Source organism: Vulpes vulpes, chromosome 10, assembly GCF_048418805.1.
Source record: "Vulpes vulpes isolate BD-2025 chromosome 10, VulVul3, whole genome shotgun sequence".
In the NCBI taxonomy this organism is placed as follows: domain Eukaryota; kingdom Metazoa; phylum Chordata; class Mammalia; order Carnivora; family Canidae; genus Vulpes; species Vulpes vulpes.
Window position 1 is genome coordinate 50448813 of NC_132789.1, and position 15125 is coordinate 50463937.

At 35.2% G+C, this 15125-nt stretch overlaps 1 protein-coding gene across 7 annotated transcripts in view; it reads left to right on the top strand.

Moving 5' to 3' along the window:
* Positions 1-6053, top strand: part of SPATA6 (spermatogenesis associated 6) — a 143065-nt gene extending 137012 nt beyond the window's left edge. For 6 of the 7 annotated variants that reach the window (XM_025991876.2, XM_025991878.2, XM_072724057.1 and 3 more), the window contains one exon: positions 448-6053. In XM_025991876.2, coding sequence (XP_025847661.2) covers positions 448-628 — 181 coding nt within the window. In that variant the 3' untranslated portion in view covers positions 629-6053. The remainder of the gene's footprint in view (positions 1-447) is intronic. The other variant, XM_072724056.1, reaches the window with a different exon arrangement.
* Positions 6054-15125: the final 9072 nt, after the last annotated feature.

Sequence of the window (15125 nt, forward strand, 5' to 3'; positions counted from 1 at the left end):
CACTGTACTATGCACTTTACACATATGTCTTTGATTTTTAAAATAATACTGCAAAAAATACAGCAGAGGAAGCTGAGACTTGGGATGATTAAATAAATTGCCCCCATCCCATAACTTCTAAAGGATTGAGCCATTATCCAGTTCCAGGTCTGCCTGACTTCGGAGGCCCGGTCCTCTCGTGACTGGCCATCCCACAGCATCTGCACTTGGCTTTTACCACATTATTTCTCCCCTCTGAATTCTTTGTAACTCTGTCTCTCTTGCACATTTTTCATTTTATTGTTTTGTAATAGTTTCATACAAATAGGGTCACTCTTGAAGACACAGACCTTTTTGTCTTTTATTTCTCACAGCCTAGAGTATCACACACCCATAGAGTACTCAGTAAATATTTGATTACCTCTCACTGAGTTTCACCAGTTTAATATTTTATATCCTTTTTTATAGCTCATTTCAGCGGCCACGTGGCACTCTCCATTTGGATGATGGTGAATACTGGTCCAACAGGTCAGCCTCTTATAAAGGAAAATCCCACCGACCCGTCTTTGAGAACAGCATGGACAAGATATACAGGAACTTATACAAAAAGGCCTGTAGTTCCGTTTCTCATACACAGGAAAGCTTCTGATACCATCCATGATAAACTGTATGGGTGTCTGTGTCAACTTCTCAATGAAAACGTTTGATGTGATCAATATCTGTATTCTTTTTTTTTTTTTTAACAGGTGGTTCTGAGTACCGTAGTTAGAAGTGAATAAGTTCATTGCTTCAAATGGTAAATTAATCTAGGCAGTCTTCTTTTTTTAATCACAGGAGAGAGTGCTCTGTCTCAAAGTCAGAGCTCTACATCACAATTACAACTTCCAATCTGATTATGAGAATGATGTTCAGCCACACGTCTCAGGTCTCCTACAAATCCAACAATAGATTCTCTCTAGAAATGGTCTTCTGCTTTAACCACTTTGCGATTTTCTTTTAATCTGGTTATTTTGTCTAAGATTAATATTAACTCCCTTTTCTTGGTAATGAGCAAAAAGATATACTGTACAGAAATGAATTTCCTAAGTTTAAACCCTGTTTTAGCTGGTATTTTCTCATTTCTCCCCCCTAAAAAAGACTATTTGCACTTCTTAGCTAGTAAGATACAGTTTTCTTTTTAAAGTTTATATATAGTCATTCACTTCCTTTTCTCTAAAAGAACTAAGTTACCTACAATTCAGTTAGCTAGAAATAGCAGTGGCCATGTATGACCCAAAATGTGAAAAAATGATTTTTAAAAATAGAATTCTTTCTGTGATTTTCTTTTAAGGCCATACCTTTTGGTGCAACCAGAATCAGAAAATAGCTTTTATTAGTAAGCATGTAGAGACTCCAAGAGAATAAAGGGAATATGTTGTAATTTTAAACTCTTTAGAGTTTTCATAAGTACAGAATGGCTCAGGAAAGTAGTATCTTTACTTAAAAGACACTGGGAACCATAAAGGAGAGTAAAATATTATACAGAATGTATTGTCCTGGGAAGTCTGGTAATTGATAAAATTAGCTTTTCTCTACCCTCCATACACACACCTGCGAGGCCAGTGAGTCTTTGAAGATATGAAGAAATCGGTTACCTCATATTTACCAGAATAAGCAGAGGGAAAGCAGAGAATAGAAAATCAGTAAACTTGGCTTACAAGGTTTAAGAGTTGACTACAAGGTACTGTTCTCTCATTGACTCCACCTTTGGTTAACTCTGTAGTTATGATTTAAAAGGGGAAGAAAGTGTGACTTCATTTAAGTTGAAATTCACATGTAAAGTTGAGTGACTTGTTTTTGTATTAGGAGAAAACATATAATACCTGTTATCTAATAATAGGATTTTTAAACTTCATGTTAAGAGTGTTCTGGTATGGCCATCTGTGATGTGTTGGAAAGTGCATCAAAGAAAGGGGCCAAGAGGCTTTGGCTTTAGTTCCATCTGGCCGTTTTCCAGCTGACTCTCTTTAATTCTCTGGGCCTTACTTTCCTCAGCTATCAAATGAAGAGAATAAAGTGGATCAGCATTTCCCAAACCATGTTCTGTGGACCTCTGTTCTGAGAGATGGCTGTAGGAATGTAGATACAGGTATTTCATTAGTCACATAAGTTGAGGAAAATCTATGCACTAGACTCACACTCCCTGACTTAGAGAGTCATAGGTAGGATGGCGGGAACCAAAGGTAGTGCTACTGATACTGGAACAGCGGTTCCAAACTGGAGCTGTCCAAGCACACTACTGTTCTAGTCATAGTAAACACTAGCCTGTTGGAGGCACTAGAAATCCTAGCATAAACCTGTTTGGCTATAGCATCTGGTCTGGAGTCTGACACATAGTTAGTTCTCATTAAATAGTTTTTGAATTAGCCTGAGGCTTCCTAAAGTAAGTGTGTAGCAGTACTTGTCATTATGGCGATCCTCCCCCCTCCCACTCACCCCCTCAGCTACCCGCACTTCCTTTCAGATGTCCAGTCTGTCCTCAGGTCCCTGACACCAAGCAAGGAAATGGTATACACGCGATCACTGAGTTACTCCCTAGCTGTAAGCTGTAGGATGATGTTTTGTACAATGGGTATTTAAGAGTCAACATTGACTAAAGCTTTCGGGTTTTTTAACAAAAAATATCGTCAGTGAAACTTAACATGTTTTGGTTTTGTTTTTGTTTTACATGTGGAAACAAATGAGAAATTCTTCTATTTAAAAGATCCTGCTTGGTAAAATAACAAATAATGAACTTCAAAGAAAATTTCACTGTCCTAGGAAATCTCCCGAGTGAATAAGTACATCAAAAATTATCTATTACACCTATATCTGCCATCGGCTATACAAAGGCCACAAAAAAAAAAAAAAATAGGTCTCAAAGGGGAACTTCAGAATATGATATTCTAAAAGACATTTTTGCTATGGATTACGTTTGACTTCTCTCTGAAGGATCAGGTGTGAATTTCCATATATGTTGTGTCTTGGCTTAGTGTCTATTTCCATTCCCTGGGTGGGGGGAGGAGTGGTCTTTGTTGCTGTCCCTAACTACTACTATGACCCTTTAAATTCGAATAGTTGTCTTTTCTCATTGTAAGAAGCAGAAAGTTGCAGTTGTTTATTTCTTTAGCCTTTTAAAAATATTTCTTATAATCTAGTAATAGTTACTGGACGTAGTATGAAAGATAAATTGATCTTCTTCCTTATAAGGTATTTTCCTTTAAATAAAAAAAGTCACCTGGGAATTTTAGGAAAGAAGATGTCAATTCAACTGAGATAAGAGGTGTGTGTTTGGACAGAGTGAGGTCTGCATGGTCCCACTACTAGTTATACAACCTTGTTCAAGTCATGTATCATCCTTCTTGGAGCTCAGTTTTTTTATCTGTTAGGTGATGAAGGGGTTAATTTAGAAGGGACTTTTAATGTTCCAACACTTCTATAATTGTGTAATTGATTAACATGGAAGATAAGCCAGTTCTAAACAGCAGAGTTATATTGTAACTTGAAAGATTAAGCCCCTGATTAAAAATCTAGAGCAGAAAGAGCATTCTCATTATTGTGTTCATTTTCCAATAATAGCTTTATTGACATATAATTCATATAGTATAAAGTTTACCCTTTAAAAAGTATACAATTGCATGGTTTTTAGTAAATTCGCAGAGTTGTGCAGCTATTACCACTAGCTAATTATAAAATATTTCATGACTCCAGAAAAAAATCCTGAACCCGTTAGCAATCACTCCCCATTCCCTTCTGTCCTCACCTCCTGGCAATCAGTAATCTGCTTTCTGTCTCTGTCCTCTTCTGCCTTTTCATATAAATGGAATCATACCATATGTGACCTTTTGTGTCTGGCTGCCTTGACTTAGCATAATGTTTTCATGGTTCATCTATGTTGTAATGCGTGTCAGTATTTCATTCCTTTGATCATTAAATAATAGTCATAATGCAGCTGCACAACACTCAGTTGATGAGCATTTTTACTATTCTCACTTTTGGGACATTATGGAACGCACTGGCATGAACATTTGTGTATGAGTTTTTGTGAGGACATATCTTTTCATTTCTCTCATTTGTAAACCTAGAAATGGAATTGCTGAGTCATACAGAAACTCTATGTTTGACATTTTGAGGAACAGCCAAACTGTTTTCCAAAGTGACTCCACCATTTTACAATTTTTGTGTGTTTTTTAAACTTTTACCTTAATCTTAGGCTAGTTACACATTCAAAGCATTCATCTACCCATTTGTCACATATTATTGAGCACTGTGTTTGATGTGTATAAATTTGTTAAATGTACCTTCCCACAAGTGTGAAGAGTCTATTGAAAAAGACAAATTACAATGTATTTAACATTTACAGTGGTTTGGTAAACTTCTACAGTAGAAGACTACAAAAATGGGGATAGGGCATTCTAGCTTGGTGCAGAACTTGCAAAAGGATGAAAATGGGGCAGAAGGGAGAGCATGATTGTTCAGGAAACTCCCAAGTGCTTTTCACTGGAGATGGTCTGCAGGGATGCAAAAGCTTTGGGAGGATATGTTGAGTGCAATAAGAGAACTGCAAGGAGAATGACAGGCCTGGAGCAGCACTGGTGAAAGAGGTGACCTTTGAGCTGGACACTGAAAGATGGGAATGACTTTTGAGAATAGGAAAGCAACATGGAATAAACTAAATATCGATCAGATTTTATGAGGGTGAAGGTGGGATAGAGGGAAATATCTACTAATCAGTTAAAAATAAAGATCTAGAACTTGGGAGAACTCAAAAGTAGAAAATGGATTTTTGAAATCAGATAAAAATAATGAAGTGAGAGAATTCTTGTCCTAATTTGTACATGACCATAATAGGTACCCTGACATGAGTGAACCTCCAGCAGTGGCATTTCTTCCTTATTGTTGAGGCCCTGGTGGTTAACATGTTAGAAGGCTACCCTTTTAGAAATTAGGAAAAATAATAGAATTATATTTCTTTTATAATTAGGAAAAATAGCCAAAAGTTCATGTGCATAATGAGATAAGAGAGGAAACCCAGCTTTCTCTTAGGAGTTATTATGAGTGGTACACTTAGTTTAATGTAAAATTTCTTAGACAACCAGAACTGGTGAATATTCATCCATTTAATAAGTATCATTGAAGATTTACTCTGTTCCAGGCAATCTGCACAGCACTGACTGATCAACCAGAAATATACAAAAACAGTTCCTGACCCGAGTTTGTGGAAGGAAACTGACATTTACTTATTACAGTGAGAGAAATACTATAATAGATGATAGAAATGGTATAAAGATGAAAAGGAGGTTCTAATTAATTCTTAAAGATGTCATATACTTCAGACAGAGATAGTAACTGAATTTAGCTAGTATTCTATCTAGATGGCCGGGACAGCATAAGCCTTAGAAAATCACTAGGATTTTTTAAGTAAGAGAAATAACTCAACACAGAACAGATATGAGCTTATATACTGTCACACCTACCTTGTTCTCTACAGGTTAACAAAATTAGTTAAGCTCTTATTCTCTTTACCAAAAATAACTACTTTTGAGGGGGAAAAGGTCTGTGTATAAGATATTCAAGAAAGTACATTTTGCTGTATTTTTATAGACCACAAAAGAACTGAACATGCGTTAGATAAATCAGGATTCTTAAACTCAAGAAGCTTATTTTGACTGTTGATAGAGGGTCAAACAATGAGTGTACCTATGGATTTCCTTATTTTTACTCTCATTATGTTTGATGTAGGCTTTTCTAGCCCAGGAGTATTTCCTCATCTTTGTGTTTCCAGCCCCACAATCTGGGCATATCTTTATTATAGCACTTAACAAGCAATTGTCAATACCTTTCTTGTGTGTCTTTTTCTACTGGTCTAGGGCCCTGTTTACTTCTGTATCTGTGGCACAGAGTAGTTGTACAATGTTTGTTGAATGATTGCATGAAAGAAAAAATACATTAAGGGCCACTGAAAACAATACCAAACCTAATTATCTGGATATAAGAAACAAGAAGATCTGATAAGACTTGCTTTCATCTAGTTTATCTGTACCTGTAGCCAAAAAGAGATACAAAGGAAAAGATAAGAGAAAAATACTAGTTGTACCATGGTCCTCAAGAAGAAAGAAATAGTTCATCATTTGGGAGAGTTAGTGTTTATGTAGTGCAATCTATTTTTCAAAAAAGTACTCTTAAGAAAAAAATCATATGATGGCCTTTTTGTTTGTTTCTCAGCAAATGAACCGAGATGTTACAGCGATCAGGTCAGTAGGGCCAGCTCCTCTGCTGCTGCAAGGGGTGATAAGTACAGGGTTAGGCAGGACCAATGGAGTTTAATTAAATCCCTTCCATGAAATGCAAATTTCATGGTTCCCAAGAAGTGCCTTAAATATTTTGTCATTTACAAAGCAGTACATTTTTGACAGAAGGATTGAGTAATTCTCCATCTTCTAGCCTTCAGATGTAACTGAGCTACTCATTCTAGAAACTATGGCTCTCTTGATTAATTAAGAGTTAGTGTATTAAGTAAGGTATTATATGAATATTTAAGCAAAACTGTCTCAATGAATTACAGGTTTTTTTAGACTAATATCTTACACTTAGTATGTTGCATTCAAGTTATGCCAATTCAAGTAAATGAGCCTGATGGAGAGAATGCATCCTCTAATTTATATACTATATGAATGTTTACAGGGTATGGGGGGAGGTGAGGGTAATTTTTTAGTTTTTTTACTTCTCCTCCCCATCTAAATGTCATCTTTAAAGTTCTTAGAGTAAGAGAATTAAAGTAATACCTATTTAGGGCCACCATCTGTACTTGGTGATTTATCAATACATTATATTATTTGATCTTCACAACAACCCTATGAGCTTGGGTAGATATAAGTAACCTTGGTTCTACAGACTGCTATAGGTCAAACTGCTATGACTGGCAAGTGATAAACACAGCCAGTAAATGGTTAAGCTTAAATTTGAACCTAACGCAGTTCTGCCTCTCAACAATAAGTAGTTTAAAAACTCAGCTTGTTACAGTTAATAACATTTTTAAACGGTGGGGCTAGTGTCCCTCAGAGAACTGCTGTAGATTACAACCCCAATTTAATTGACATTAATGCAGTAAAGCCTAGGGCATATTCCCAACATCCAAACAGTAAAAGTGAATAAAGAGGGCATTTCATGAGCTAAGGTAGAAGTTGGTGGAAGTGTATGAAAGGAATGGGATAGTTCCAGGTAAAAAGACCCTATGTGCTTTCTGTGAAGCACTAATTACCCTCTTTGAGTAACCACATGTTCAGGCATCACTAACACTTCTCTTTTTTAAAAGTTTTCTTAGCTATAATTGATAAGCAGAACTCTACCTATTTTAATATGTACAATTTGATAAGTTTGGACATATGCTAACACCTGTGATACTATCAACACAATCAAGATAGCAGACATATCCAACACATTCCAGTTTCCTCGTGTCGCTTTATGTGTTAACTATAGGCATCATGTCATACAGTAGTTCTCTAGGACTTACTCGTCTTCTATAACTGTAACTTTATTATTAACAAAGGTATTATCACAGATCTGGTTTGAAGATGTTTTCTCCCATTCCACTGGTTGCCTTTTTCGTTCTGTTGATTGTTTTCTTTACCATGCAGATGCTTTTTGATATGGTTCCACTTGTCTATTTTTACTTTTGTTTCCTTTGCTTTTGATGTCATATCTAAGAAATCTTTGCTGAGACCAATGTCAAGAAGGTTTTTCCCTGTTTTCTAGGAGTTTTACAGTTTCAGGTCTTATGTTTAAATCTTTGATCCACCTTTTTTTGTGTGTATGGTATAAGGTAGGGGTTCTAGTGCCTTCCCTCCTTCCTTCATTTCTGCATGTGAATATCCAGTTTTCCTAGCACTATTTATTGGAGAAACTGTCCTTTCTCCATTGTGTATTCTTGGCACTCTTGTCAAAAATCAGTTGGACTATGTGTTGCTTTGTGTCTGGGCTCTCTGTTCCATTGCTACAGGTCTGTCTTTATGTCAGTGTAATACTATGTTAACTACTGTGGCTTTGTAATTTAGTTTGAAATCAGGAAATATGATGCCTCCAGCTTCCTTGTTCTTTCTTAAGATCACTTCAGCTGTTCTGGGTCTAAAGGTTTCATATGAATTTTATGATTATTTTTCTAGTAATGTAAAAAAATTGCCATAAGGATTTTCATAGGCAGAGTGATGGATTTGTAGATCACTTTGGGTGGTATGGACATTTTAACAAGCCACATGGTAACCCAAAACACACACAGACATCTAGAAAGAAGATACACAGAATAAAAAGAGAAAGAAATCAAAGCATATCCCTACCAAAAATTAACAAAACACAAAGGAAGACAGCAAGAAAAAAATAAAGGGACAAAAGAACTATAAAACAGAAAACAACAAAATGGCAAAGTCCATTCCTATCAATAATTACCTTAAATGTAAGTGGATTAAATTCTTCAATCAAAAGATGTAAAGTGGCTGAATGGATAATAAAAGACCCAACATATGCTGTCTATAATAGACCCACTTTATATTTAAGGACACACCCAGGCTGAAAGTAAAGGAATGGAAAAATGGTATCCCAAACAAATACTAAAAAAAAATAGAGCATAGGTGGCTCTATTAATACCAGAAAAAAAATAGACTTTGAGCATCACTATATTTCTGTTGCAATGGAAGTTTAAAGATGTTTAGTGTATGGTATAGTTCAGAAGTAAGGTGAGAGAAAACAATGTCCTTGAACTATGTAATAGAATTGAGAATAAGTGTTCTGTTAGAGACTTTTATCAGTGCAACTCATTATTCATTGGGGTGTCTTTGTTTTTTAGTAAAACTAGTGATATATGCAAACAAAGTGTTGAGGAAGGATTTATATATATAAGTCTTCAGAACGTTCTACTTCCAGGAGATTGACAGCATCATTGCATAGTAGAAAAGGCACTTCCTCCACAATTTTTCTGAACCTTGTTTTGTCACACCTGTGAAATAGTAAGCATTGCCCTCCATTCTTGAGAGACTTGTTAGAATTAAATAGGAAAAATAAATGTGTGCATTCTTTGACATATATGAAGCGCTATCATAGTTGCTTTTTGGAAATGATCTGGTAAAAGGAATTTGCAATTTCAAAAATATTCCATCTAGCACAATAGCAATAATACTGGTTTTAAAGTTAAACAGACCTCAGATTTCTTTCTCTAAATTTGTCACCTCTGTGTTACTTAAACTCTCTGAACTTGTATTCTCACTTGTAAAATAGAATATATTTTCAAAATGATCATTTATTTATAAAAAAAAAAACATTTTTAAGTACTCTCCTTGCCCAGTATGGGGCTCAAATTCACAACCCCAAGACCAAGAGTTACATGCTGTGCTGACAGAGTCAGCCAGGTGCCCCTGGTTATGGTAATTTAAAGAGTCCATGCATGTAGAGCACCTCATACAGTGCATGGTGTTCAATAAAGAATATAACAACTAAAATTCCAAGCCAATATAAAGGTAGTATTTTGAAAAATCTTGATCTGATTAGAGAGCAAAAAGTGGAATATGAGCTATATGAATAAATGTAAAAAATATTCAAAATTATCTTAAGATATGAAACCAAATTACTCAGATTTTTGGTATAACTTTTAATTTACTAAGTTATTTAATTTGTGCAGGTTGTACAGTATATGGAAAGAGCTATATATACCTGAGTTCTGTATTGTGGGGCTATCTGGAGGTATCAAGCCTTATTTTTATTATTAAAAGGGGAATGATACCTAGAATGATACCTATCTGGGATGGTTATTATGAAGAATACATTAGGGAAATGATGCAAATATATTAGGTAAATTATGCAAAGTGACTAGCATTGTACTTGACAAGCAGTAGATGCTTAAAAATGAGTTAGTACTCTTTCCCTGTCATTAGTTTTATTGTTTTGTGCAGAAATCCACCCAGGCATAGACAGCTGCCTTAACATCATTATTTCTATTTTTAAAAATCCTATTAACCTTGTATACAGTGTGCATTTTATGTAGCTTTTACAAGTGAAACTAAACACATGCCTTCAGCGTCTGACAACATTACCATTTCATCTCTCTATGTGGCTTCCCGTACCTGTGAAGGTATTATTTTTGAAGTAAAACTATATTTAGTTTGGATATATGTCTTATAAAACCAGTTTTGATCCTAGGAAGTTTATTTTGTCCTTCATTTGCTTTAGAATTAACACAGATGTGTTTTATAAATTTTTACATATTTTTTAACTTGGGGGATATTAGAGGCAGAACTTAGAGTAAATTACCCTAATTCAACAGAAGTAGCCCTAGATCATCTCAGCTGGATAAACATCTCTGTAGCTCTTAAGAATTTGTGATGAAAAAAAAAAAAAAAGAATTTGTGATGAATGTGACTGAACAGTTACCTTTTTGAGAAGACACACTGTTTGATACCAGTGTATGCACACACACACACGTACACATGCATACATATGCACATGTATATATTTTACTTAAAAAGACCAATCTTAGGTTTACCAGGTAATTCTTTAGAAGTCTGAAATTAAAAATTTTTTAATTATAAAAGTTTCCTTTAGAGATCTCAACCTAAGATATAAACAAAGTTAAATTTTAAATATACTTAAATATTTTTGGAAAATGCTCGCTAATGAATATTTACTTACTGCATCTTACTGCATATGAACTGCCCATGAAAATAGTCTAGTGGTTAGATACAGTCTCTGAAATCATACTGCTAGATTGAAATTCCACCTAATACTGTGTTACCTTAGAAAAAATAACTGTTTTCTTCACATTTTAGTTTTCTCATCTGTAAAATGAAGATACTGTTATGCATCCCATGGGGTTATTAGGAAGATTAAATTAGTTAACAAATATAAATGGCTTAAAACATACCTAGCACACGTGGTAAGGGCTCTGTAAATGGTAATTACTGTGATGATGATGATGTAGCTAACTATCAAACTCAAGTGAAACATGTTTTCTGAAACAGTAGAGCTCCCTCTCCCTGTTTTTAATAATATGTTGCTGTTAAATAAAAGGTTCTATTGGAAAGAAATCTGCCACTGGACAAAGCCATGTTAAAAATATTTCACATTTTCCTAAAGGATAGAAAAAATATACTATCCTGTTTCTTCTTTGTGGCCCAGCAGTTGTTCACATATGATATAGTCCTACAACTGTGCTGCATAAAGAATGTGTTTTGGCATAGATGCTGCAAAATTTGGAGAGGTTCTTGTCGATAATCTTAAACAAAAACAGTCAAACTCATTTCAGTTCCCCTGGAAACCCAAGGGGAGGATTGTTTTCGCCAAATGAGAAAAAAAGATGCCAGCTTTTGAATTAGGAAGTATTTTCAAGTGTTTGTGTTGGGAAAATGGAAAAAAAGAATATTTGACTTCAGTGAATTTTTATCTACCAAACATTCAAAGCCTTGGAAAACTATTTTCACTAAACTTTTACGGTAAATAATATCTTGTATTTTATGTAGCTTGTTATTTTCACACATTTTTATGTAAGTTATTTTATTGTATCTCCCCATAACAGGTTTATAAATTAGGTGAGGCTGGGTTGATAATGCCCATTTTTGACAAATGAGAAGATTCAGGTTTGGTTTAAGCATCTCTTAGAGTCCTACAGTGGGAGTATAAGTGGCTAAACTAGGATTTAAGCCCAAATATTAGTATTTTCTCATAAATATCCTGTAGAATTTTCCCCACTATATATTGTTTGATTTCCCTTAGGCGTTAGATTTAATATTAGACTTTTCAGAAATAATGTTTGATTCATTTATATATTTGGAGGAGGCTTGTTGTTTGCTTACATATTAGTGAAAATCTGCAAAATTTGCTTTTCCTGCACCCTAATCTGCTCCTACCTCTTGGCCAGTTCATCTGCTTATTAGCACAGAAAGGGAAATTAAATTAGCCAACTTGTAACCTGTTAGCAGCTCTATTAAAAAAAAGTTCTGTGGGAATTAAACAATCTAGTTTAAACAATCTAGTTACCATGAATAATTAGAAATTGTCATAGTTTGGAAATAACTTTTCCTTATATATAGGATTCAGAAATAGAATATCCTAGACAAAGCTAATATTCATCGCAGTAGTGGAATATGCATGACAATAGAGCATCCAGGTTGAAAGCTGGAAGAACTTTCGATTATGTTCCAGTTCCAGTTCAGTGGTTCCAAACGCTGACTGATTAGAATCACATAGGAAGCATGTTAAAAATACTTTCCGTATCTCAACCATTGGAGATCCTGATGCAGTAAATGTAACTGTATTTTTAAGAGTCTCTTAAGGTGACTGTGATGCTTGCCCAGGTTGGAAGTTCGAACACACGTTGGAGGTTGGAATGTACCTCTTCACAGCTTCCTCTGCAGTAAAGAGCATGTAGGGCTTATTTTAAACTTCTCCTTTATTTTTTTTTCTGAAAATTTTATTTTTAAATAATGTCTGTACCCAATGTGGGCCCCAAACTTACAAACCCGGGATCAAGAGTCACATGCTTTTCTGACTGAGCTAGCCAGGTGCCCCCTCCTTCTTTTAAAATCTTGTCATCTTGCTAACCTCTTTATCCTCTGAATAGTTTTATATTTTAGGCACGAAATGTTTTGAGCTCCAAGAAGGATAAAGGCTGGCCCTTAATTCCCATATGAATTATATACCTTTTGGGTTATCCATGGCGAACTTAAATACCAGGGTGTTTTTCTCCCTTCATCTGAAGAGTTACCAAGATCATTCTTTTATCTATGTACTCGTTAGCAAGCATTGGGTACCTACTGTGAACTAGTTATGGTGAGTGGCATTGGGTAAATATAAATAAGACACATCCTGACCTCTCACAAACATGTTATAAATATAGTATGTTCTAAAATGTTAAGTGTAGTGGAACTCTACACTATAAATGGATGAGGGAGATGTTTGAGTGGGTACTATAGGGGCATGAAAGAGGAAGCAATTCCTTCATGAGTAAAGAAAGTCATCACAAAGGAATACCCTTTTATCTCAGTCTTAATAAGTGATTTTATCTGAAGAGGAGAGGCAGGGCATCAGAACTTGCAGGGACATGAAAAAAAGCACAGCCTATCCCGGGACCTGTGGGAAATTTAGTATAGTTAGCATATAAGGGTACGCGGTAAAATTGAGGCCCAAGATGAGGATGAAATGTATATGGAAATAACATTGAGGCCCTTCTTAGTATGCTTTACTATAGATTGTGAATTGTGTCCTCGTACCAAAAAAGATCTTTAGGTGCTCAAACAATGCCATTTCCTTCTCCTAGTATCATTACGCAGATACAGTTGACATCCCAAAGGTCATGAGTCAGACAAGAGTAAGGGTTTTGTAGTCTGTTTTTCACTTTTCAGCGTATTTATCGCACTTGCAGGGTAAACACTATAGATGACAAAAAAAAAATAATAATTCTCAAACGTTCCCACTTAATTTTCAGTCTACTTTAGCAGATGGCATAAATGCTTGAAAAGATCACGATAAGAGATACCACAGAGGAATCTATAACTGCTGAAGAATCCATGAATAGTAGGAGTTCAAAAGATGGAGGAACAGGTGCCATTGATCTGAAAAGGCTTCATGAATACAAAGGAGGGACATGAGTTCAGGCTGAAGGATGGGTTGGATTGAAAGAGGTAGGAAAGGAGAAAAGTTTTAAGTGGAAAAATACTGAGCACCCAAAAAGTGTGGAAATGAGGGTTAACTATTGTTTGGGGACAGCAAGTTGGTCCCTTGCCTGGAGCTAGAGTTTTGGGCAAGTTCTCCTTGAGAACAGCAGCCAGTACTGGCAATAAATGTGTCTTCTAAGTGAAACGAAACCTTCAGAAAATCTAGTCAGAAAGGCTGTTGCTAAATTTACTTTTGATCCATCTTAAAGATCCCGTATAAAATTCTTTAGTTGAACTTTAAGAAAATAAATATTTTGTAATAGAAGAGCATTTTTCTGGCATCAAGATAACTTTTTTTTTTTTCAAGATAACTTTCAAACACTAAAGTCATTGCCAGAGATTTTTTCAGCCTAAACTCATGCTGTTTAAATGCATTAGAAAGAGATTTAGATAGCCTTTGATGTTTGATTTAGGCTTTTTATTTCCCAAGGGAAAAAATGGAACAGTCCATTGACCCTGTGTGCACAGAAAGCATAATTGTCACATCCTCAGTCTGTGCGATGCCTGTGTGTCATTCATTGTCTATAACCAGTGAACTTTGGGGATGATTCCTTCTTGCCTCAGTCAAGAATGAAACTATCCAGATAAGGGCTGCCATTGCTCAGGCATCAGAGATTAATATAAAAACATTTTCTGGTAACCTAGAATCATTGTTATTTCATATCCACTAAGTACATATTTCAGCTTTAACTGGACTTCTCAAATATTATTTTCTGGTTTTAAAAAGCAGTACTAGTAAAAATTAGATGTATAGGACTTGCTCACATAAAAGTAAAAATTCGAGATAACTTGTATTTTTGTATGTTTTATTTTCATATCCTATGCATTTCTACGAAGTCGTTAGTTTTTTAAATTTTGTCATCTTACTACTTCAGTGTTAATGCCTGCACTTTAGTTTTTCTAAAATGATGCATAATTGTATTTTCAATAGTTATCTAATGTTGCTTTGATAACTATGAAGTGACCTAACCATTCCTTTATGGTTGGACATGTAGGTTGTTTCCCAGTTCCATGTGTCTCTTATACATTTAAACTGAGGAGAAGCGTGTTTGCACTGAAGTTAGGTTATAGGATCTACTTACGCAATGTGCAAGCAGAAAATAGACGACAGAAGGGTGTTCTTCCTTCCTTGTTTGTTTGTACCAGAACACTCTATTATTTACGTACATTTTAGCCTCTGTGCCATTTTCAGAAGCTTTATTTGTCTCACTTACTTTTTGGTTTGGGTAAGGCTTAAATAGAAAATCCATCTGTGAAGCATATTGTATATTCACATTGAAGGCTAAAAATCCATTTTTAATTAAAATTTTGTTCAGCACTCATGGTTCACTTTGTCCTGCTTTTATTATGAAACACTTCAGTCTTCTTCCTAAAACACATATGTCTTGTACGTTTCAAGATGTTCCTTGTTGCTCATGCAGAACTGGTTTCTTT